We start from the raw sequence: 22,860 nt of genomic DNA, 5'->3' as shown, positions 1-22,860 counted from the left end.
TGAACAGATAAAGAAGATGTGCTATATATACACAATGGAATACTACTCAGTCATAAAAAATTATGAAATCTTGCCATTTGTGACAAAATGGATGGCATTTGGGGGTACTATGCTAAGCGAAATAAGTCAGAGAGAAAGTCGAATACTCTCTGATCTCACTCATAAACAGAAGATAAAAACAAAAGCAACAACAAATACAGCAACAAACAACTACATATATACAGAGATTAGTTTGGTGGTTACTAGAGGGGAAGTGGGGAGGGAGAGGGTGAAAGGGGTGATTAGGTGCATGTGTGTGGTGATGGAGTGCAGTTAGTCTTTGGGTGGGGAACGTGATGTAATCCACACACAAATCAAAATATAATGATGTACCCTGAAATTTATATAATGTTATAAACCAGTGTTACCTCAAAGAAAAAAACCCAACAAAATATAATAATGTAGTGATATCCAATAATATCCAATAGGAATACTGTATATGAAAAATAATAAAAAACCCTTTCATTATAATTTTCTTTAAAAAATCATATCAAGTAAATTTACCCATATAGATATCATAAAAGATGAAAGAATACTGTAATATGTGCTCTTAGCAAGATGAGATCCTCCAGATTCTTGTTGCAAAATATTGTGTGATGAAGTTATTCCTTTTGAATGAATACCTGAATGAGAATAACATATTTCCTGTTTGTCCTTAGAAATATATTGTTAACTCATTGATTCTTGAGTTTGAGAAATTTATCTAGAATGATAGTCATCTAAAGATTCATAGTCTTGAGATTTCACCAGCATTCTTTTTTCTTTTTTTTGCTGATGGAGATTTGCCCTGAGCTAACATCTGCTGCCAATCTTCCCCTTTTTGTATGTGAGCTGCCACCACAGCATGGCCACTGACAGAGGAGTGGTGTAGGTCCGCGACTGGGAACCAAACCCAGGCTGTAGAAGCAGAGGACTCCGAACTTATGCACTAAGCTACTGGGGCTGGCTCTTGCCAGCATTCTTAGAGTCTGGCATGCTGTTTTCTGTCTGGCTGTATTCGTCTTTTGATTTCTGAATTCTCAGCCATATCCAAGGAAAGCTAAAAGCATAGTACAGAGATCTGGAAAGATGCTGCAGTACGTTGGGCATGCAAAAAGAAAACTGAAGAATGATGCAAAAGTGATGACATTGCACTATTTTATTATCTTAGGTAATTCCATCATTCTTCAACTTTTTTATTATTTTAGTCCTTTTTTTGAGGAAGATTAGCCCTGAGCAAACTACTGCCAATCCTCCTATTTTTGCTGAGGAAGACTGGCCCTGGGCTAATATCCGTGCCCATCCTCTTCTACTTTATATGTGGGACACCTGCCACAGCATGGCTTGCCAAGCTGTGCCATGTCTGCACCCAGGATCCGAACTGGCGAACCCTGGGCCACTGAGAAGAGGTGCACTTAACCGCTGCGCCACTGGGCCGGCCCCTATTTTAGTCTTTTTTTAAAGCATAGTTTGAAATAATCATGAAATAATTTCACAGATGATGCAGCAGAAAGTGTCAAGATATAGGAAAAATAAGATCACTAGGATCCCATGATGTATCCTAGATTTTTACAAGAGTCCAATGGGCCCATATGGCAATTGCAAATAGAAAAATTTTTATTCTTTTTTTACCAATAGATTTTCTCTTTGTTCTTTGGAAGACATCTAAGAAAGAATAAAAAAAGTCATGAGATACCAATCCTTACAAATAGAACTCCAAAGAAAGGAAACCACAGAAAATTAAATTTGGGTCCAGTAGATCCTGATGATATATCTGAGGGTTAAACTCAAACTTATTTGCCTTGATGTACATAAAGACAGATATAAATGAATTACCATCCTAACATTTATTTCATTGTAATAGGAAACAGAAGCCTTTGTTCAGCTGGAAACAAAGGAATTATGACTTCTTAGACTTCACTGAGCTGAATGGCAAAAATGCCTTTCTTGGGACCAGAAAATGAATGAAATTACCAAAGGTGGTATACTTTGGTTTATTCCTCACTGAATTCCACAATATCTGTGAATCCTCTCATCTGTGTTTATTTACCCTACTCATTCTTGAATCTTGTTTTTTCTTTGTGAATGTTCTTATTCCACCTTTAACAACCATTGTCCACAGCTGTTTACTTGCTGTGGGTCCAGTCAGGAATCCTCATTAAGGGAGCACGCTGAGCCCACTTTATTTGCAGGCCTGCACTGAATTTTGGCTTTTGATTCCCCTTTCCTCTTCAGGATTCTATTAAAATTTGACAAGCAAACTCATCCTCTTCTACCTTACAAAACAACCTTAGCATACACATGATAGAAAGAAAAACACGTGTTTGGTGCCTATCTTATATCTCATGAATATAAGCTTTGAAGAAACATGGCTTTGATATTTTTTCCTATTCCATAAAATGCTTACAGGTCTAAGCTTTGCAGGATTTTAGTTGTGGTCATAACTGGAATTAATTCTGTGAGCAATCCCTCACTGAAGGATAGGGTTGCTTGAGACTGCTGACCTGGAATATCTTTCCCACCTGTTTCTATCTATCCCATTTTGCTCAGCTCTTTTCTTGGAAAGAGAAGCAGAAAACACATCAAGATTAATCAGTCAGGGGCTGGCCAGTGGCACAGTGGTTAAGTGCGCATGTTCTGCTTCTGGGGCCCAGGGTTCCCCAGTTCGGATCCCGGGTGTGGACACGGCACCGCTTGGCAAGCCATGCTGTGGCAGGCGTCCCACATATAAAGTGGAGGAAGATGGGCACGGATTTTAGCTCAGGGCCAGTCTTCCTCAGCAAAAAGAGGAGGATTGGCAGCAGTTAGCTCAGGGTAATCTTCCTCAAAAAAAAAAAAAAAGATTTATCAGCCAAGGGGCCGGCCGGTGCCTGAGTGGTATAACTCATGCGCTCTGCTTTGTAGGCCAGGGGTTCACCAGTTCGAATCCTAGGCGTGGACATGGTGCGCTCATCAGGCCATGTGAGGCGGCATCACCACATGCCACAACTAGAAGGACCCACAACTAAAAAATATACAACTATGTAGTGGGCGGATTTGGGGAGAAAACGCAAAAAAAAAAGATTAATCAGCCAAGATTGGTGTGGGAGTGGGAGTGGGAGTGGGGGTGGGGAAGGGCTGGCAGAGGCAGTGCGGGTGGAAAGAAGTAGACTGACCAGGAATACATAAGGCATGCGTACATCATTCCAGGCCAGGGGTTTTCGCCTGTTTTGCTTACCTCATAGCACCAGCATCGCTACTGCGCCTGGCCCATAGTAGGTGTTAGTAAATGGTTGTTGCACCAAATAAAAGAACCGACTTCTCACTTTGTTTTTGTTAGGGGAGATGTAGTTTGTGGTTCTAGGAACGGATAGGCTGTCCTCGAAGACATCTCCATTTCTCCGAGGGGAGCTGAAGGGTCTCAGCGGCCACAGAAGCTGCTCCCACGCTCCCTACCACCCGCAGGGAGGGACCCGCCAGGGCGGCGGGAGATGGGGAGACGCCCCCCCTGGAGCCCCACCCTCGCGCTCCGGGCCGCCGGCCCGGCCCTCCGCCGGGTCTGTCTCGGTCCCCCAGCCCCCGCCCCCGCCCCCGCCTCTGGCCCCTCCTTCCCCACCTCTCTCTCCTCCCCCCTGCCCCGGGGCCCGCTCCACCCGGGTCCCCCCGCCCGCCTCAGGTCCCGTCCTCGGCTCCGGCCCCGCCCCTTCTTGACGTGGCGGGGCGGCACAGCCATGTTGGCGGGGCGGAGCGCGGCGCGGCGCGGGCTCACTGCGGTGCTACGGCTGCTCCCGCTCGCCGGGGAGGCCTGATTGTGCGGGGCGGAGGCAGCCTCGGTGCGGATCTCGTCCGGGCACTGTGGTGAGGACGACCTCGGGCCGCCTGCCCTCGGCTCCCGGGGGCCGCAGGCGCTCAGTGGGAAGCGGGGGAGGGGCGGCGGGCCAGGGTCTCGGGCGGTGCCAGCTCAGCCCTCCCGGTGCCCGGGCCGGCGGGGCGCGCCGGGGGCGGCGACTGGGCCCGGGGGCGCGGCCGCGAGCACTGAGCCTGTCACCCCCGCACCCACTGCCCCCTGCCTCGTTCTCGCGGGGCCTGGCGCCCGGCCCCTCACCCACCTCCCCTGGGTCGGGTGCGGGGGTCGGTGAAGGACGGCGGTTGGCACGTCGCCCGCACCCCCGCCCCGCCTCTGGGGCGACCTGCCTGCCCCGCCGGCCCCTCGTCGCCCTGTGCGTTTGGTTGGTTCCTTGCCTGATCTGAAGTGCCCTAGACTTTGAACCGCGGCGACGTCGTCACCCGTAGTTCGGCCTTGGGAGCTGAGGGGACAGGAGAAGAGTGCCCGCTAAAGGGAGCGCCTTGGGCCTTGACACCAGTAGGGTTCAGTTCTTGGAGCCGGCCGGTCTTACCTGCTGCCGTGTGGGTGGGAACGGAGGAGTCTTCGTAAATCTACCTGTAATCGATTGCTGGAGTGAGTGTTGACTTCACGTTTTCACGTGAACTTCAGCCTCCACCCCTCAAAGCCGTGGGTAACTAGCCAAATTAACGAGTTAAAAAATGTTTTAGATTTAAATATAAATGCATGTTAAGTATTCCTTCTCTCCCTTCTCTGGTAGTCTAACATCATTTTGGAAGTTCAACCATTTTTAATTGACTCGTAGAATTTTAGTTAGAAGGAGCCTTGTAGTTTTCTAGCCCCCACCCCTCATTTCACTGATGAGAAATTGAGGATCAGAGAGGTTAAGCTGTGTGTCCAAGATCATAACCTGGTGGTGGGGAGTAGTTGAAGACACTGCATTGAGGATGGTAGGCTTGAAGATTAGGAGAGGCACGTTTAATTGTCCGTTAACAAATACATCTGAGTGGAAGGAACTCAGATTTCCCTTGCAGTTTAGGATGTTTTTTGTTTAGGTATTTATAAAAGGGCTAAAATTGGAATATTAAAAAACTGTATCATAGATAAAGCCTTTTAAAATACTCTGGGCACATTTTCGATATGCTGGGTTAAAGTGACTGAAGTACTTTGCTTCTCATGACGTAAGAAATTATTTAACTAAAGTTAACTCCCGCTGAATATAAGTTGTGCTGAAAAGTGAGACGTTTCTTTAGAATAGTCTTTCTTGTTTTGTACTATTTTCTTTAAATGTAATGACTGGTATGTTAAGTCTGCATCCTAATGTAGTGTCTGAATCATTTTTATTTGGCTTTGTGCTTTTATGCAAACATGCTTAGGGGAGAGAGTGCTTATCAAATAATGCCATTTTATAAAAAGCTAGCTTATAAGAGGACTTTATTTCAGATATGCCATTGTTGGATATGAGACCAAGCCTGGCAAATTTTGTACTAGAAGTAGTGATTTTAAGATTGAGCAATTCCTACTTTGGAAAGGTGGGGGAAGTCAGGCAGGTGTTGTGCATGGCCATGTAATCGGGCCAGTTAGGAAGAAACAGGTGGGACGCTTTTGAAATAAAATAGATGTGCGTTAGTGAGCAAATAAGATCTTAGAGCAGAGAGATTGAGAGGAAAAGGAGTGAGGAAGAGGAGGGGAATTGTGTGCGGGTATCACTTACATGATATTTAGTCGTCTTAATAAAAAGTCGGGGTGTGGAGTTACAGGTGTCCTTTTACCTGTTGTGGAAGCTTAAACCTGGCCATTGCCTGTGTGGAAATGTCTTCATGCTTAATGTCACAGCCTTTCTCTACTAGGTTCCCTGATTGAATTAAGCTCTTAGCTGCTTAAGATCCTTAGATTTGTTAAGCTTCACTTTATGTAATTTGTATTATCAAAGTCTATTTGAAAATTTTTCCAAAATTAAAATTATTATATCTAATATGCTTTTTTTCGAATAATACCTTACTTTCCCTCTTTTACATTTTAGAATCATTTCCTCATTCCCTCATCATTCTTAGCAACTTCAGCATCCATGTTGGGTCTTTTGGTACCCTACCTTCATAATTCTTTAGTTCTTGATGTCCTTCATCTCTGCCACAAATCTTTTGGCCTGCCACATAGCACTTGAAACTCTTTATCCTCTCAGACCTTTGAATTTTGCATTTTTCTTCCCACTAACCACTGTTGCAGTTTGAGAGCAGGAAATAGAACTGTTGCTAGGTAGGAAAGCTGGCATCCTCTATAGGCAGAGAGTAACAAGATGGAGATGTCTCTTGAATGGAGCCCTAACCAGAGCAGCATCCTCCTCCCCCTGGTGGTAAATTTAAATGATGATATTGAAATTGTATATTTCAAATTAGAGTTTAAAATAATCTCGTAAATTGGAATGTTAAAAATATTCTGAATTAAGTTTCTGCAAAAGAGGTTAAATGATGCATAAGTCATTAGGAACTCCATTTATCAAGCGTTTTATTTATTGTGTCACAAATGTCCTCTATTTGCACAATAAAAAAATTACCAGTCTAAAACAGAAGTACCCAGTTTTAGAAAAATCTTTTCGTTGTGCACTGTTAAACATTCTCTTCTAGCAAGTTTAGTGGAAACTTGTCATTTTCTAGATTGAAAACCATATGAATTTTAGAATTTAATGTTTTTGATGATCTTTTTATTAGAATAATGTAACTTGCAAGGCTGATATGGAAAACATAGGATCTAGATTTCCATCCATTTTTGCCTTTCTTTCCTATATACTGTTAAATAAATAGGACACTTACTTGTTTTTTGCTGAAGTTTTTTGAAGAGTGAATAAAAAAGGATAAAATACCTCATACTGGGCCTAATGGGCATTGGGGTCTGTAGAATCATTATTTTGTTATAGGTGAGGTTATTTTGCTTGCTAATTTTTTTTCTGAGACAAATATTTTGGTCACAATTTCTAGTGGATTAATATTGCTGAAAGTGGGAAAAACAAGCTTATTTTGAATTTTCTTGAGAGAATTTGAAAATATCTTTTAAATTTGTTGCAGAAATAAGTGTCAAGCTCTACAATGACAACCTATTTGGAATTCATTCAACAAAATGAAGAACGAGATGGAGTCCGATTTAGTTGGAATGTTTGGCCGTCAAGTCGACTAGAAGCTACGAGAATGGTCGTTCCGGTAGCAGCCCTGTTTACCCCGCTGAAGGAGAGGCCTGATTTACCACCTATTCAGTATGAACCGGTTCTGTGTAGTAGGACCACTTGCCGGGCAGTTTTGAATCCTTTATGGTAATTAAAATATATGGAAAAAACTAAGATGGCAATATGATTAAAAATGTAATTTTTCTTGCTCATTTATATAAAAATGTCTTTGTTTTTGTTTATGGTTATTTTTCCAAATTAGGATAGTCAAACCAAAGAGCTGTAAGATTTTAAGATCAGTCTAGATGTAGTGAGTCGGTAAGAGACCAGATGTAAAATTGTCCCTTATAAACCGTTAGATCCTATTGGTGTTCTCTAGATACTGGTGCTGGCTGCATATCAACCCATATTGTGTCAGTAGAAAAGTCACAACTGAGTGGCATGGTGTTTGAAAATGTTGTGATTTTTTGTTGCATAAGCCAGACTCTCAAGAATCATCTTTTATTCCTCTTTCCATTCCCTCTCTCCCTATCCAGTCCATTAGCGTATCTGGTCGCTTCTACCTGCAGAGCATTACTGCCGTCTCTTACACTCAGTCTTCGCTGGTATACTGCACTTTGGGATGTCCTGTCTTTGTCCTGGACAGTTTCACTATCCTCCTAACTGGTCTCCCTCTTTCCATTCTTGTCTTTCATCAGACTGTTCTCCACCCAAAAGCTAGATTTATAAATGGAAATCAGATTATTGAAATTCTCCAGTAGCTTCTTCTAATACTTGGCGTGAAGAATGTAAACCCCTCATCAAGACCTATGAAGCCCTGTATGAGTCAGCCTCTAATATTTCTGCCTTCATCTTGTATCTTCCATTTTCCTTATTCTCGCTACATTATACCTTACTCTCTTTCTGATCTTTGAATATACCAACTTATTCCTACCTTGGAACTTGTACAATAGCTGTATATTCTGCCTGGATTGCTCTGTCCCCAGATTTTCTTGTGACTGGTTCCTTTTCATTTAGGTTATATTTCAGTTGTTTATTTAAGAAGGCCTTCTTTTAAAGTAGCTCTTCCAAACACATTCTCACATTCTGCTTTGTTTTCTTTAATCTTTATTATCACTATGTAAAAGTATCTCCTGTGCTTATGCGTCTGCTTGTCTATTGTCTGTCTTTCTCTTCTAGAATATAAACTCCATGAGAGCAGGGACCTTTGCTGTCTTCTTTACTGATATGTCACCAGCATCTAGAATGATATCTGGTACATATTAAGCATTCAATGAATATGTTTTTGAATTGAATAAATGTTTTCTAGATCTGAGTATAGAAGTTACTGTCATTTGAAGAAAAAAATAGGATAATCTTAATTTTGTGGATATTTTCTATATATTAAAAGTTACAATATATTCATTTAGGTGAACTTGTGTATGTTAAAAGTATGGATTAGATATTGGCAACGTCTCAAAATGCATGGCTTTTAAAGATCACTGTGACTATCAATTTGAATCTGTTCATGTTTTAGAAAGAAATTAGTTTTAATGAAATTAGGATCATTGCAAAAGTGAACTGAAACATGAGCTATTGTATCTTTTCTTAAAACAGTCAAGTGGATTATCGAGCAAAACTCTGGGCTTGCAACTTTTGTTATCAAAGGAATCAGGTAAGAAAACCCCTGTTGCAGATGTTAATGCTATAATACTGGTCTAAATATGCAGAAAAATGCATATTTAAAAAGAAAGATGAAATAGTTTTTTATGTGATGAAAATATCTATTTTTTAATAGTTAAATTATCAGGAAATAATTATTTTCAGTTTAAAATTTCATTACTCTTTCTGGCAAATAATTTGTTAAAAACTTTTGTTTTTTTCTATCTGTAGTTTCCGCCTACTTATGCTGGTATATCTGAAATGAATCAACCTGCTGAACTTTTACCTCAGTTTTCTAGCATTGAATATGTAGTTCTGGTAAGAACATAAGAGTAAATCTTTAAGAAAGTCTTAAATATCCAGTACTTTACTTTACATCAAAATAATAGTTGAATTGAAATGATTTAAAAGGCATTCTTGATTCTCACATTGAATTGATGGGGCATTTCAAAGGTGAGAACTGTCAAGGTCAATTGGAGCAAGGTGATTTCTCTGTTGTAGTTATTTAATGGGTGGCAGACTGTGGGGTGGGGTGGTGGGTTTGCCATATGGAGTAGATCAGTAAACAGTAAAGTATCATTCTTGCTTTGTAGCTGGAAGGTCAGTTCACAGATACTTAGTCAGTTCTATGCTGGAGCCTGATGATATATCCCCGAGTCTAATTAATGAAATTATTCCTGCACTGGTCCCTGTTAGGAAAATCATTTTTCTTCCCTTTCTGAACAGCTTTACATAGTTATTTCTTTATTTAAGTGTGAAAGTAATAATATCCTTTATGAATGTTGTAGAGAAAGCAGAACCATAGTTGAGCCAGTCAGTTTGTTTTAAAAGAAATGAATACTTATTATAAGAAATGAAACCTCATGCAGTTAAATGAAATTGAAAGTGAATGTCTCCTCTATGTAACTATAAATAATGTTTTTAAACTTAATTTTTTACTTGATGGCATGTCTTGCATTTCTCTCTATGCATATATAACCTGTTTCATTTCTGAAATGGCTTTGTTAGGATTCCATTGTATGAATGTACTATAAATTGTTTAATTAGTCCTCTACTGATTATCCTTGTATGTTGTGCTGAAGTGTTAATACTTTTAAACAGTATTTTTTTCTTGCAACATTTTTTAAAAGCGTGGTCCTCAGATGCCCTTGATATTCCTCTATGTGGTTGATACTTGCATGGAAGATGAAGATTTACAGGCCCTGAAAGAATCTATGCAGATGTCATTAAGTCTTTTACCACCTACAGCTTTGGTTGGACTTATTACTTTTGGGAGAATGGTACAGGTTCATGAGCTTGGATGTGAGGGCATTTCAAAGAGCTATGTCTTCAGAGGAACAAAAGATCTGTCTGCCAAACAACTGCAGGTAAACAAGAGTGGTGGTTTCAGTGCTGCTCTGTGAGCATCACTCTAGATATGTCTGTAAATGCCTTCTGGATCTAAGTTTCTGAAAAACATTTTTATTATGAATGACTGATATAATTGTGTTGTAACAAAGGTTTTAAATTTAGTGTTGGTATCAGTTTGCTTTAATTTGCCTTAAATTGTTATCATACAGATTGAAGACCCGTCACTTTTAATGGTATCTTTAAAATTTAGAGTGAAACTGAAGGCATTTTACTAGAGGTTTGGAGGGCTTCTAGAAGAGTCAAGCTGAAGCTGAGAGACAACCACCAGAGAATGTTAGCGTCTGTTTCTGGACATCTCACTTAGGGGCTAAACGCTTACATCATATTTGGCAGAGAGAGAGTTTAAGGCTTCAGAGTTCTTAATATACGAACTATGAATATATATTTTTGTCATACACTAGGACAACATTTTTATCTTTGGGGCAAGTTGAAGCTTTATCTTCCAAGGCAGGGGAGTTATGTGTAGCACACTGGGATCGTCTGGGGATGTTTTCCAAAATCTTTTTTCTGCCCAGAGATTTTGATAGGCCGTGAGAGGGGCCGTGAGTGGGTGCTTGTTTGGGGAGGTGGTTGGGACGGTAGCATTGTGCGGGTAAGTGTTTTGAAAAATTTTCTAAGTCACTCTGATATAACCCCCAGATGAGAACATCTCCCCAGAAGATGGTAGATAAGCCTGTCTTGAGGTCGACACACATGGAGTCAGACTTTGGAGGTGTCCAGATAGCCCAAAATGAAAAAGGAAAGGAGATCTTGAGGGTGCAATTTTACACTTATCTAATTTGAAGCTTGGTGGACGGAGACGGTCGTGCTACACTTCACCGATGTGGAAAATACTGGAGGAATTTGCAGTTTTGGATGGGGAGGATAATGAACAGTGAATAAGATTTGACAAAGTGGGGAAAATCAGAGTCTATGTTCTTTCGAAAGGTTTATCGTTGAAAGTAAGGAAGGCAACAGTGTGGGAGTTAGAGAGAGAGAGAGAACTGAGGTAAAGAGATTTTCCTTAGGAGGGACACTTGAATGTGTTACACAGAGAAGCAAGAGAGACCACAGTGAGTGAGTGAAAGCAGGCGTGAGCTGAGCACAGTCAGGTTCCAGAAGACGTGGGAAGGATTCCTTCAGGAGCACAGGGAGCAGGATACCGTGGAGAGGAGGATCCTCTGCCTCCATGAGATGGGAGAGGAAGTGGGCAACTTCTAATCTCTCTGTGCCTTAGCTTTTTCATCTGTAAAAGGGAGATAATAATAGTATTTACCTTACAGGGAAGTCAGGAGAATTAAATGGATTATGCCTTTAAGTATTTACATTATTAATGTTGTTTTTAAATTACAAGTTAAAGTGGTTTAATGTTCTGATTGTAGAAATACATGTTACCTAAATTATATAATACATATGTAACACATAAAACATTGGCCTTTTTGAAACAGGCAATGAATGCCTGCAGACTAAAGTTTTTTTCTCTATTAAAATGTTTTTATCTTCTTTCTCTACCCATCTGGTTGAAAAGAGCCTGGTCTTTGCTCTCCAAATACTCCTGTATTCAAATCTAAAACTCTCCTAGTTGTGTGATCTTGGGTTGATGTCTTTGCTTGTTTTCTCATCCTCTATGGAAAGGGATAAACAATACCTATTTTGCAAGGCTGTTAGTAGTACCAAATGAAATAACATAAGTGAGAACACTCAGTATAGTGTGAACTCTTACAGGACTTTGTTAGCAAAACCTGGATCAATATCTTGCTTTGCCACTTACTAGTTGCGTAAGGCAAGTCACCCAGCCTTTCAGAGGGTCAGTTTTTGTTTGTAAAGCAGGGATTAAGAAATCTACTTCATTTTTGTTTTGTGAGGAAATGGTTTAGCACAGAATCTGGCACATAGTAAGTCCTCAGTAATAAGGTGCTGTTCCTGCTAGCAGTATAGGACTACAGCAGGAGTAATTCAGTAGTGTTTTCTTTGCAAATCTTTAGGCTTTCTGATTTTCTGTTATATCCTTTTACTCTCTTACTTCATGACTAAGTATTTCTAGATGCAAGAAAACTTTAGTGAAATAAGATTATTTTATGTATCTAGAGAGGAATTGTGCACACATCCAAAATTCAAAACAAAACTGGCCGTTCGGTTAAGTGTTATGTCAGAAAACTAATAAGTATAGATACACAAGTTTGTGTACCTTATCATCCCTCTTACACGTTTCCATGTACTCTCCTGCATAACGCTTGTTAAAAATTGCAGTTTTACACTTATTTATCTAATGATTTGATTCACTCCTGTCTGTTTCACCAGATTTTAATTTCCGGAAGGTCAGGAACTGTATATTTTTTTCACTGCTAGATGCCTGGCACACAGTGGGTACTTGAGATATAGTTGCTTAAAGGGTTGAAGGAATACAAATTAAGACCTATAGATGTTTAAGGGCCACAGTCAACTTAATTTGACTGTTAATTGGAAGTAAAATATTTCTGAGCTAGTAGCCTTCCTCTTTGCTCACAGAGCATGTTGTGCTTTGCTTTCTTATGGGGATTCTTTCATTGTGTTGTTATTGTTTACCTGACACTCTCCCCAACTGGACCCTTTGCTTTCTGGGGAAAGAGCCTTTGTGTTATTTGTTTTTGTGTTTCTGATACCTAGTACAGTGCCTGGCACGTGTTAAATAGTTGATGCATCTTTGTTGGAGTAAATAAATGGATATCACAGAAAGTCTCTCTTTACAGGAAATGCTGGGGCTCTCTAAAGTACCCGTTACTCAAGCAACACGTGGTCCTCAGGTACAGCAGCCACCTCCTTCCAATAGGTAATGATTAAATATGGCAAAGAGAATTTTACAATCCATGCAGCTATTTTAAGCATCCCGTACCCTTAAATATTTTTAGGACTGTAAATAGATTGCATTAGTATACTTTTTAAAGAGTTGAGGCAGAATCACGTCATTGGAATGGCTAGTTTCTTATCACTACAACGTAAGGAGTTACTTTAGTTTTGATATATTGCTAATTTTCTATTTATTTTTAAGTTCAGAAAAACTTAATTTTTGTGGTTGAGGGCAGCCAACAAAAATAGAGCCTCAAAAGCTTTTCATTTTGCCTTCTTAGCCTTAGAGGTAGCTTTTCCCCCTAAGCTTTCTAATCAGAGGTGGTATTACTAAAATTGAGTTGTTGTGTCTTCTCGTCATTATTTAAGTAACCTTAGAACTTTCTAGGTTGGCCGATGAAAGATGCAGTCCTGAAGTGCTGGTTGGTTTGAGTATTTCATTCGTAGCCGTTGTACTCAGTGTGGTTCCTGGACCTGTAGAGACAGCCACACCTGGGAACTTGCTTTGAAATGCGGATTCTTGGGCGCCACCCAGACCTACTGAAACAAAACTCTGGAGCTAGCAACCTGTGTGAAAATAAGCTCTCCCACTGATTCTGGTGTACACAAAAGTTTGAGAACCGTTGGTCTACCGTGTTTTCAAATTATTTTTCTCTCTTTTTAAGAAAGTGGACAGTTTGTTCCTTAAACCCTCACCCACAGAACATTTATAAATGGCTCTTTATTTTATTCTGTTTTGCAGATTCTTGCAGCCAGTACAGAAAATAGACATGAATCTCACAGATCTTCTGGGAGAACTGCAGCGAGACCCTTGGCCTGTCCCGCAGGGAAAAAGACCTTTGCGTTCCTCTGGGGTGGCACTTTCCATAGCTGTAGGGCTACTTGAGGTAGTAACTTACAGCTCTGTTTTGGAATGTAGATGTGTATGTGTGTATGGAATGATATGTACAAGATAATGTTGAGTGAAAAAATCAGGTCCTAGGAAGAAGTATATGATTTTATTTATTTAAAGTTTGATCTGCAGTATATCCTTTTGTGTACAGAGAAGATTCTGGAAGGATGTTCACCCAAATATTAACAGTGGTAGGCTGAGGGGACTTTTAAGCAGAATTTGAAAATTTTACACTACACATTATCTTAGCTTTATAATTAGAGAGTTTTTAAAAAATTTAAAATGCTACCAGATTTACAGAAGTTGCAAAGAACTTTTTTTTCCCTAAGCTATTTGAGATTAAGTTGCTGACATGATGCTCCTGACCCCTTCAGTACTTCAGTTGTATTTCCTATAAACCAGGATATTCTCCTATATAACCACAGCACGACTGTTAAAATCAGGATATTAACCCTGGTACATTATTACCATGTAATTGTCGGACCTCATTCAAGTTTTGCTGATTATCCTGATAATTACTTTTACTAGAAGGATTTAGTTCAGAGGCAGGCATTTAGTCTGTGTCTGTTTAGTCTCCTCCCGTCTGGAGCACTTCCTCAACTTTTCCCTTCCTTTCATGACCTCAGCACTTTGGAAGATTCAGGCCAGTTGTTTTAGAGAATGTCTCTCGATTCAGGTTTGTCTTAATGTAGCCTCACAGTTAGATTCAGGTCTTGCATCATTGGCAGGAATGTCACAGAAGTAATGTTGTGTTCTTACATCCTGTCAAGTGGCACATGATTTTCATTTGCCCCGTTATTGATAACTTTGCTCACTCATTAAGGTTGTGTCTGCTAGGCTTTTCTCGGTCAATTATTCTTACTTCTCTTTCCTTTGTAATTAATAAACATCAGGAGGTGAGGATCTTTGGAACCATGCAAATATCCCATTCCTCATGAAACTTTGAATTTATTCAGTTATTAATATCACTGTGGGCTCATGGTTTCCAATTTTATACAGTGAGTTATCTGTTACTATCATTATTCTTTTTAACTTTCTACTTTGACATAATTCCAAATATGTGGAAAAATTACAAGAATGGTTTGAAGAATTCCCTTATACCCTTCATTCCGAGTCCTCAAATGTTAACATTTTATTACGTTTGCTTTATCCTCTCTCTATATATGTATATTTATATACCATACACATACAAATTTTAAAAATCCATTTGAAAGTCAGTTACAAATATGATGTCCCTTTACTTCTAAATACCTCAGTCTGCAATTCTTTTCTTTTCTTTCTTTTTTTTTGGTGAGGAAGATTCATCCTGAGCTAACATCTGTGCCAGTCTTCCTCTATTTTGTATGTGGGTTGCTGCCATAGCATGGCTGCTGACCAGTGGTGTAGGTCCATGCCCAGGAACTAAACCTGGGCTGCCAAAGCGGAGTGTGCTGAACTTAACCACTAGGCCATGGGGCAGGCCCCAGTGTGCGTTTCTAATTACAGAAGTATTCTTTTATATGACTGCAGTTCAATTAAAATCAGGAAATTAAAATTGATATAATAGCATTTTCTAATCTGTAAACTCTGTTCAGATTTCACCAGTTACCCCAATAATACCCTTTATAGCAAAAGAAAATCCTGGAGCGTGCACTGCATTCTGTTGTCCTGTCTCTTTAGTGTCCTTTAGTTTGGAATAGTCCTTCAATTTTTCTTTGTGTTTCATGACATTGATATTTTTTAAGAGTATAGGCTAGTTATTTTGTAGGATGACTTTAAATTTGAGTTTATCTGATCTTTCCTCATGAGTGATTCAGGTTACGCACTTCTGGCAGGAATATGACAGAACTGGTTTGTGTTCTGCTTAGTGTAGCATATCAGGAAGCCTGTGATACTGATTTGTTTTATGACTGCTGATGTTAGTTAGCTTTGATCGCTTGGTTAAGGTGGTTTCTGCCAGATTTCTTCACTGTAAAGTTACATTTTTCCTATTGTAATTCTAAGTATCTTTTGAGGAGATATCCTGTGTACTTGTCAAACTTTTATCCTCTAGTTGTAGCATCTGTTCATGATTCTTGCCTGATGAGTTATTATGATGGGTGCCAGATAGTGACTTTGTAATTCCATCATTCCTTCTGCATTTATTAGTTGGCTTTCTACTTAAGGAACAGCTTTCCCTTCTCCCCCATTTATATATTTATATCAGTGTGGATTTTTTTTCTTTTTAAGATTGGCCCTGAGCTTACATCTGTTGCCAGTCTTTCTTTTTTTCCTCCCCAAAGCCCCAGTACATATTTGTATGTAGTTGTAAGTCATTCTAGTTCCTCTATGTGGGATGCCACCACAGCATGGCCTGATGAGCGGTGTGTAGGTCTGTGCCCAGGATCTGAACCAGCGAGCTCCGGGCTGCCGAACTGGAGTGTGCGAACTTAACCACTCGGCAACGGGGCTGGCCCCTCAGTGTGGGTTCTTTGATTCTTATTTTATGCAATGAGTTATACGGTAATGGTGGCTTAATGATGGGGATACATTCTGAGAAATGTGTTGTTAGGTGATCTTGTTGTGCAGACATAATAGAGTGTACTTACGTGAGCCTGGATGGTATAGCCTACTACACACCTAGGCTATATGCTACTAATCTTATGGGACCACCGTCGTATATGTGGTCTGTTGTTGACCGAAACATTATGCAGCACCTGACTGTATTCCTTTAGTATCATTATTTCGATACTCAGATTGTCCCATATTTTGCCAGTAGGAGCCCCTTCAAGCTGGCTTCTGGTTCCTTACTATATGTTGCTATCATTGTTTGACTGTTTCCTTGCTTTCTAGTACAATAAGATGTTCAAGGCTCATCTTATACATTCCCTGCTCTGGTCCTGAAATCAGCCATTTAGAAGCCTTTGTTCCACCAAGCAGATCTAGATGCTTTGTGTGCTCATTGTTACTAGAATGTCATTGCTTCTGGGTCCTAGTGGATCGAGCTAAGAGATGGATGTATGTGTGTATCAATGTATATTTACACACACCCATATAAGTATGTGTGTGCATCCATGCGTATTTACACACTCGCATATACATCTGTGTACGTATGTCTCTATTAAATCCACAGATTATATATATTAAAAATCAAGAGTTCTTCAGATACGTCCAGTGCCAACTCAATAACACAGAGTTTATTCTATCCTTCCCACTTCCCTTATTTGTAACTCCCTCTCTGACCATGAGAAACTGGCTCCCATTCAACATATATTTACTTCATTTGCTCAGTCCTAGAAGACATAAAGAATAGTTTTTGAATTTCTAGTTCATACCTCTGTGATAAAGAAACCTAGGAGTTAGAGCTCAGTATTTGTTTAATGTTCTGAAGATATATAGGACAAAATAGACTGTATTCAAAAGTGAACTGGGTTAGTTATCCACACCCTCCTCCCCCTTAATGTATTTGTTATTCATTTGCTGTACATTCTGTTCATTTCTTTTTAAAAAATCCCCTTCTTGTTTTGTGTGTACATGTGTATGTGCAGTGAAACATTAACATGATTCCAAATGTAAGTTGTACAGAAAGATACACTCAGAGCAGTGTCATTCCCACCTCGTCCCTTGGTTGTAGTAAATTTCTTAAGACTCAAGAGTACAGAATTACCTAAGCTGTTGAATATTAAACTGTTTTTCTATGGCCTTGATACTTGAAGGACAGCTTGGTTGGATATAAATAGCCTTGGTTCTTACTTTGTTTCCTGGAGTTTTTTGAAAGTGCTGTTCTGTTGTTTTTTCTTTGGTGTTTTTGAGAAGGCTGATGCCAGTCTAATCGTCTTGCTCCTGTAAATTATTTGATCATTTTGCTTAGAGGTCTTGAGGAATTTATCTTTATAATCTAATAGTATTAATAGGAAATGTCTTGTGGGTTCATTTTCTCTGGTGCCTAGTGATCCCCTCCTATATGTCTATTCAGGTTTTTATTTTCGTAAAGTTTTTTGGATTATAGTTTTAAGTATTAGTTTTGTTTCGTTGTTTTGCCCTAAGAACTCCAGTTTATGTATAAATTGGGTCTTTGCTTATTTTCCATTTCCACCATTTTATTGCTGACCCTTTTTACTTTTTAATTCCGTTTTCGTTCTCTCGGCTGCTTCCTGGCTTTTCCTCAGTGCCCCTTATTAAGTTTTCATTTGGATCTGGCAGTTGGTCTACGCCGACTGCTGGCTTCCCTCTTCTTTCCTCCATGTGCTTCTCTCCAGACTGCCCTTGCTCTATGTGAAGGCTCGTGTGGGGGATAGCTCACTGGGATTTATGTTTGTTGTTTACTTACAAATAATTTGAAGTTTGGATGTTCTTTGTGTCTAGTTACGAAGGCGTGTGTTTGGTATACTTGTATTTGTTTTTGTTTTTCATTGATGTTTCAGCTTTACTTGACTGCTATTATCTTGGATACCCAGAATGAAGAGAGGATTTTTGTTTGTTTATTAAACTAGTTTAAGAAAGTTATACAAGTAATAAGAACACCTCATGAGGGCATTCAAACAATATGCGGGGGTGTATAAAAAAGAGTAAAAGGCAGCCTTCCTTGTTCTCCCAGATTTGTTCCTCATATGATTTCTAAAATTATCAAAGTTTATATCATTAACATTCTTTCCTGAAGGTATAATGTAGCTTGAAAAGTGCACTCTGCATTTTTGCCCAGTAACTGCTTATAGAAATTGCAAATAAAAGCATTTCTATTATGATTATATAAATATTGTTAATTGTGGAACAAAGTAGAGTGGTTGTATACTCTATAAGAGCTGTGATCATTTGTCATTGCAGCTTTGCTGCTTGATGGAGGATCTTTTATGTAGCAAAGTCTTAGGATACATTAAAATTTTTTTTTAGATTCCCTTATTTTCTTTGGATTGTACTGAGTAGCTCTTTTGTTTCTTATACATTTTCTGAGTTCTTGCATATCTGAAAAGGTTTTTTCATTTTGTCCTCTCACTTCATTTGTACTTTGAGTGTCTGTAGCATTGTAGGTTCAAAAGAATCTTCCATAGGATCTTGAGCCATTCCTGTCTAGTATTCTAACACAGTATTTTGATGATAATTTGATGCAGTCTCAATCTTGTTCCTGCTTGGGAAACTCGTTTTTCCCACTAAACATTTTTAGAATGTTCTCTTTAATTTTAGAGTTCTGAAATTCCGTTAGACTGTGTGTGAGTCCGATTCTTTTTTCATTAATTATGTTTGGTTCTTAGTGGCCCTTCATTCTGAAGACTGTCATCAGCTTACTTTATTTTTTTTCTTCTTTATTCTAAACTCATGAGATTGATGCTAGACCTCTGTATTTCTTTATATCTCTGTTTTTTTCCTCATATTTTCCTTCTTTCCTCCCGTTTCTGGGAGATCTCCTCAACTTTATTTTCCATATCTCTAACTTAGTCTTCAGACATGCTTTTCAGCCCATCCCTTGAGATATTTTTATTTTTGCAGTGATTTTAATTTCAGAATCTCTTAAGAGTTGTCTTGTTTGTTGTGATCATATCTCTTGTGTCATATATTCTGTTGTGCATCTCCATTTCTATGCTGAGAACCTCCTCCGGGCAGATTGCTTGCTTTCCTGCTTTTCTCACGAGCTGCTGGTGGCACAGTCTGTCGTCATTAGCTGCTGTTTGTGGACCTGACTGTACTTCTTTGGTCCATTGCTGTTTTTTGTGTTTTTCAACTCTAAATGTAGAGCTTCTAAGGTATTCCCTTGGGAAGATCTGGTTTACCCTTGGAATCTGGGGTATATTTTTTTTGATTCTTTGGTCAATCCAATCTAATCTGTTGTTTGGATTTCTTAAAATTTCTGGTCAACTGATAGCGCTCTTTCTTATTTTTTATTTCTTTATTAAGCAGTACCTTTTCTCTCATTTCACTGGCATCTTGGAAGGAAGGGGAGGTAGCTTGGAGTGCTCAATCCATCAACTTGAGTTAGAAATATACATCTTGCTTATGTTTTAAACATAGAAAATAAAAATAAAACAACAACGACGAAACAGAAGAACATGCCCTCTTTTCTTCCTCTTTCTGTACTGCTCCCTGTCTAGGGCTGGTTAAGCAGGAAGAACATCCTTGCTTATAGATTATTTTAAAATTAAGAAGGCACTGTTATTTAGAATAGGATTTCAAAAGAAAGGTATTCAAACACGTGTTTTAAAATTTCACTTTAAACAGTTGATTATTTTATTCCCTGGAAAATGTGTGCTTTCCTGTTTTCTAGAAATTGTATATCAGAATTCATTATCAGAAGTGTCTGTCCATATGTTTTCCTTTAACCTCTTTTGATGGATTCCTTTCTCCGTTAGTGTACTTTTCCCAACACTGGTGCTCGCATCATGATGTTCATTGGCGGTCCAGCCACTCAGGGGCCTGGAATGGTGGTCGGAGATGAATTGAAGACGCCTATCAGATCATGGCACGACATTGAAAAGGACAACGCCAAATATGTTAAAAAGGGAACTAAGGTAATTTTGGTTTTGTCTTTTTGCCTTATTAGAAAAATTCATTTATGGAAGAGGAGGAATATAAATATTTTATGATAAGAAATCTGATATTGTGAAGTCTGATACTGTTACTGCTATTTAGAATTGGAGAAATAGTCTCTTTTTTTTCCTTAATGATTTGTTAACAATTTCTCTGGTTTTAAATATTTAAAAACTTAGTAGTAATATTTAAAAACTTAAACACCAGTACGTATCTCTTTAAAGATCACTCCTGAAAGAAACTTTGTGTGCTTTTTATAATATTCATGTTAAGAATGTCTTTCCCATCAGAAAAAATTTCTTGTATTTTCCAATGTTTCATTTCCAAGAGGCTGTCCTTTAGGTGTGTGTATTGTTCGTAGCTTCGGTAGTCCATCACTTTCTTGAGCATTGTTTTCTGTTCGTGTAATTTCACTTACTTGGGTTTGTGCTAGTACATTTTCACTAATATTGATTCTTGACCCTTTCTCTTGGTTCTGCTTGTTAATGTCCCTATTCGTTTTTTTTCTTTTGCAGTTCTCTAGAGTTCCCAATTTTAGTTTACTTGTGCACTATTATCTCATTTCTTTTTGGTAGTCATTATTTATTATATTTTTAAAAGTAATTAATAACAGTTTTTTTTTCACTATTAGTGAGTGTTTTTTTCTTGCCACCTAATTTTCCTTTTGAGCTTAAAATTTTTCTTAGAGGTTTGAAAAATGTTTTGGATTTATCTTACTGCTTTTGGTATTGTCTCTGTATTTTTTTTTCCCCTGAGGAAGATTAGCCACGAGCTAACTTCTATGCCAATCTTCCTCCACTTTATATGTGGGTTGCCACACAGCATAGCTGACGAGTGGTGTAGGTCCGCACCCAGGATCCAGATCTGCGAACCTGGGCCACTGAAGTGGATTGTGCCAAACTTAGCCGCTGTGCCACGGGGCTGGCCCCTTGTCTCTGTGTTGAAGTTTTTGTTACGTGGGTGTGGATTTTGCCAGGAAAAGAGTTCTGTGTTGTTCTTCTACCATGTTTTTGTACACAGAGCAAGATGTTGGTCTACCTCTCTTCAAGTTTAGCTTAATTTAGGAGTTCATCTAGAAAGAATGGCTTTTAAAGAAAATGTGAAAGTGTTAGACTTATACAAGTTAATGTATCATTTTATGAGACATAGAAAATTCAATTAGAACAAATCACATTTAAATTATGATTGTTCTTTTTAGTGTTTCTTAGATCATTTTGATTTATTAATGGGAAAAAAGATTTATAGGGTGGTTAAGTTTGTACATTAATTTGATTTGATTTAAAAAAATCTTTCATAGCATTTTGAAGCATTGGCTAATCGAGCTGCCACAACTGGTCATGTTATTGATATCTATGCATGTGCATTAGATCAGACTGGTCTCCTGGAGATGAAATGCTGTCCCAACCTTACTGGGTATGTATTTAAATTTTTGTGCTTTTTGCAATTATAAGCTGATTATGATAGTTTACAAATATAAACCAGTAATGACAGTTCAGGAAAATAAACCAGTCATCACCTACTGCTTCAGGGTAATAGCTGTTAACAGTTTTTTTTTTTTTTTTTTTTTTTTTTTTAAAGATTTTATTTTTTCCTTTTTCTCCCCAAAGCCCCCCAGTACATAGTTGTGTATTCTTCGTTGTGGGTTCCTCTAGTTGTGGCATGTGGGACGCTGCCCCAGCGTGGTCTGACGAGCAGTGCCATGTCCGCGCCAGGATTCGAACCGACGAAACACTGAGCCGCCTGCAGCGGAGCGCGCGAACTTAACCACTCGGCCACGGGGCCAGCCCCTAGCTGTTAACAGTTTTTGATACTCCCTTCAGTAAAGCTCACTTTAGGTTTTTTTCTAAAATGTGGTTATAAAGGCACACATTCTGTTTGAAAATCTCCTCTTGATATCCTGCAGTCGTTGATTTATTTTAGCAGCTTTTTTGAGATATAATTCGCATACCAGAAAATTTACCTGTTTAAAGTGTACAATTTAATGGTTTTTGGGGTATATTCACAGGTTAAGTAACTATCACCATAGTTTTAATTGTAGGACATTTACATCACCCCAGAAAGAAACTCCACATACCCATTAGCAGTCACTCCCCGCTTCTCCTTCCGTCCCTTTCGCAGCCTAGACAACCACTAATCTACTTTCTGTCCTGTAGGTTTGCCTATTCTTGATCTTAACGGGAAATCATTTCGTCTCTCACCATTAAGTATGATATTAGCTGTGGGTTTTTGTAGATGCCTTTATCAGGTTGAAGAAGTTCTTACCTATTCCTAGTTTGTTTAGTTCTTTTGTTCACGAAAAGGTGTTGGATTTTCTTAGATACTTTTTCTACATCTATTGAGATGATCAAATGATTTTTGTCCTTTATTCTATTAATATAGGATGTATTACATTGATTTTTGTATGTTAAACCAACCTTGCATTCCTGGGATGAATGTTACTTGTGAACAATCCTTTTTATATATTGCTGGATTTGATTTGCTAGTGTTTTGTTGACGATTTTTGCATGTGTCTTCATAAGGAATCTTGATCTGTAGTTTTTTATCTCTTTGATGTCTTTGCTGTTGGTGTCAGGGTTATACTGACCTCATAGAATGAGTTGGAAAGTGTTTCCTCCTCTTCCATTGGCAGTCATTATT

General features: G+C 38.9%; 1 protein-coding gene across 5 annotated transcripts in view; it reads left to right on the top strand.

Moving 5' to 3' along the window:
- The first annotated feature begins 3,694 nt into the window (after positions 1-3,694).
- The window catches only part of SEC23A (SEC23 homolog A, COPII coat complex component), a 53,105-nt gene continuing 33,939 nt past the window's right edge, over positions 3,695-22,860 (top strand). The window contains exons 1-9 of one of the 5 annotated variants that reach the window (XM_044765536.2): positions 3,695-3,830; positions 6,904-7,145; positions 8,595-8,652; positions 8,871-8,957; positions 9,770-10,006; positions 12,758-12,837; positions 13,597-13,741; positions 20,046-20,204; positions 21,521-21,636. In XM_044765536.2, the coding sequence (XP_044621471.1) occupies positions 6,925-7,145; positions 8,595-8,652; positions 8,871-8,957; positions 9,770-10,006; positions 12,758-12,837; positions 13,597-13,741; positions 20,046-20,204; positions 21,521-21,636 (1,103 nt within the window). In that variant the 5' untranslated portion in view covers positions 3,695-3,830; positions 6,904-6,924. Of the gene's footprint in view, positions 3,856-4,061; positions 4,515-6,903; positions 7,146-8,594; positions 8,653-8,870; positions 8,958-9,769; positions 10,007-12,757; positions 12,838-13,596; positions 13,742-20,045; positions 20,205-21,520; positions 21,637-22,860 lie in introns of those variants that run through there. The other 4 variants (XM_044765535.2, XM_070504284.1, XM_014844112.3 and 1 more) reach the window with 4 other exon arrangements.

Source organism: Equus asinus, chromosome 2 (genome assembly GCF_041296235.1).
Source record: "Equus asinus isolate D_3611 breed Donkey chromosome 2, EquAss-T2T_v2, whole genome shotgun sequence".
Lineage (NCBI taxonomy): Eukaryota > Metazoa > Chordata > Mammalia > Perissodactyla > Equidae > Equus > Equus asinus.
Note: the sequence above shows the minus strand (reverse complement) of the source record. Positions and strands in the feature narration are given on the sequence as shown.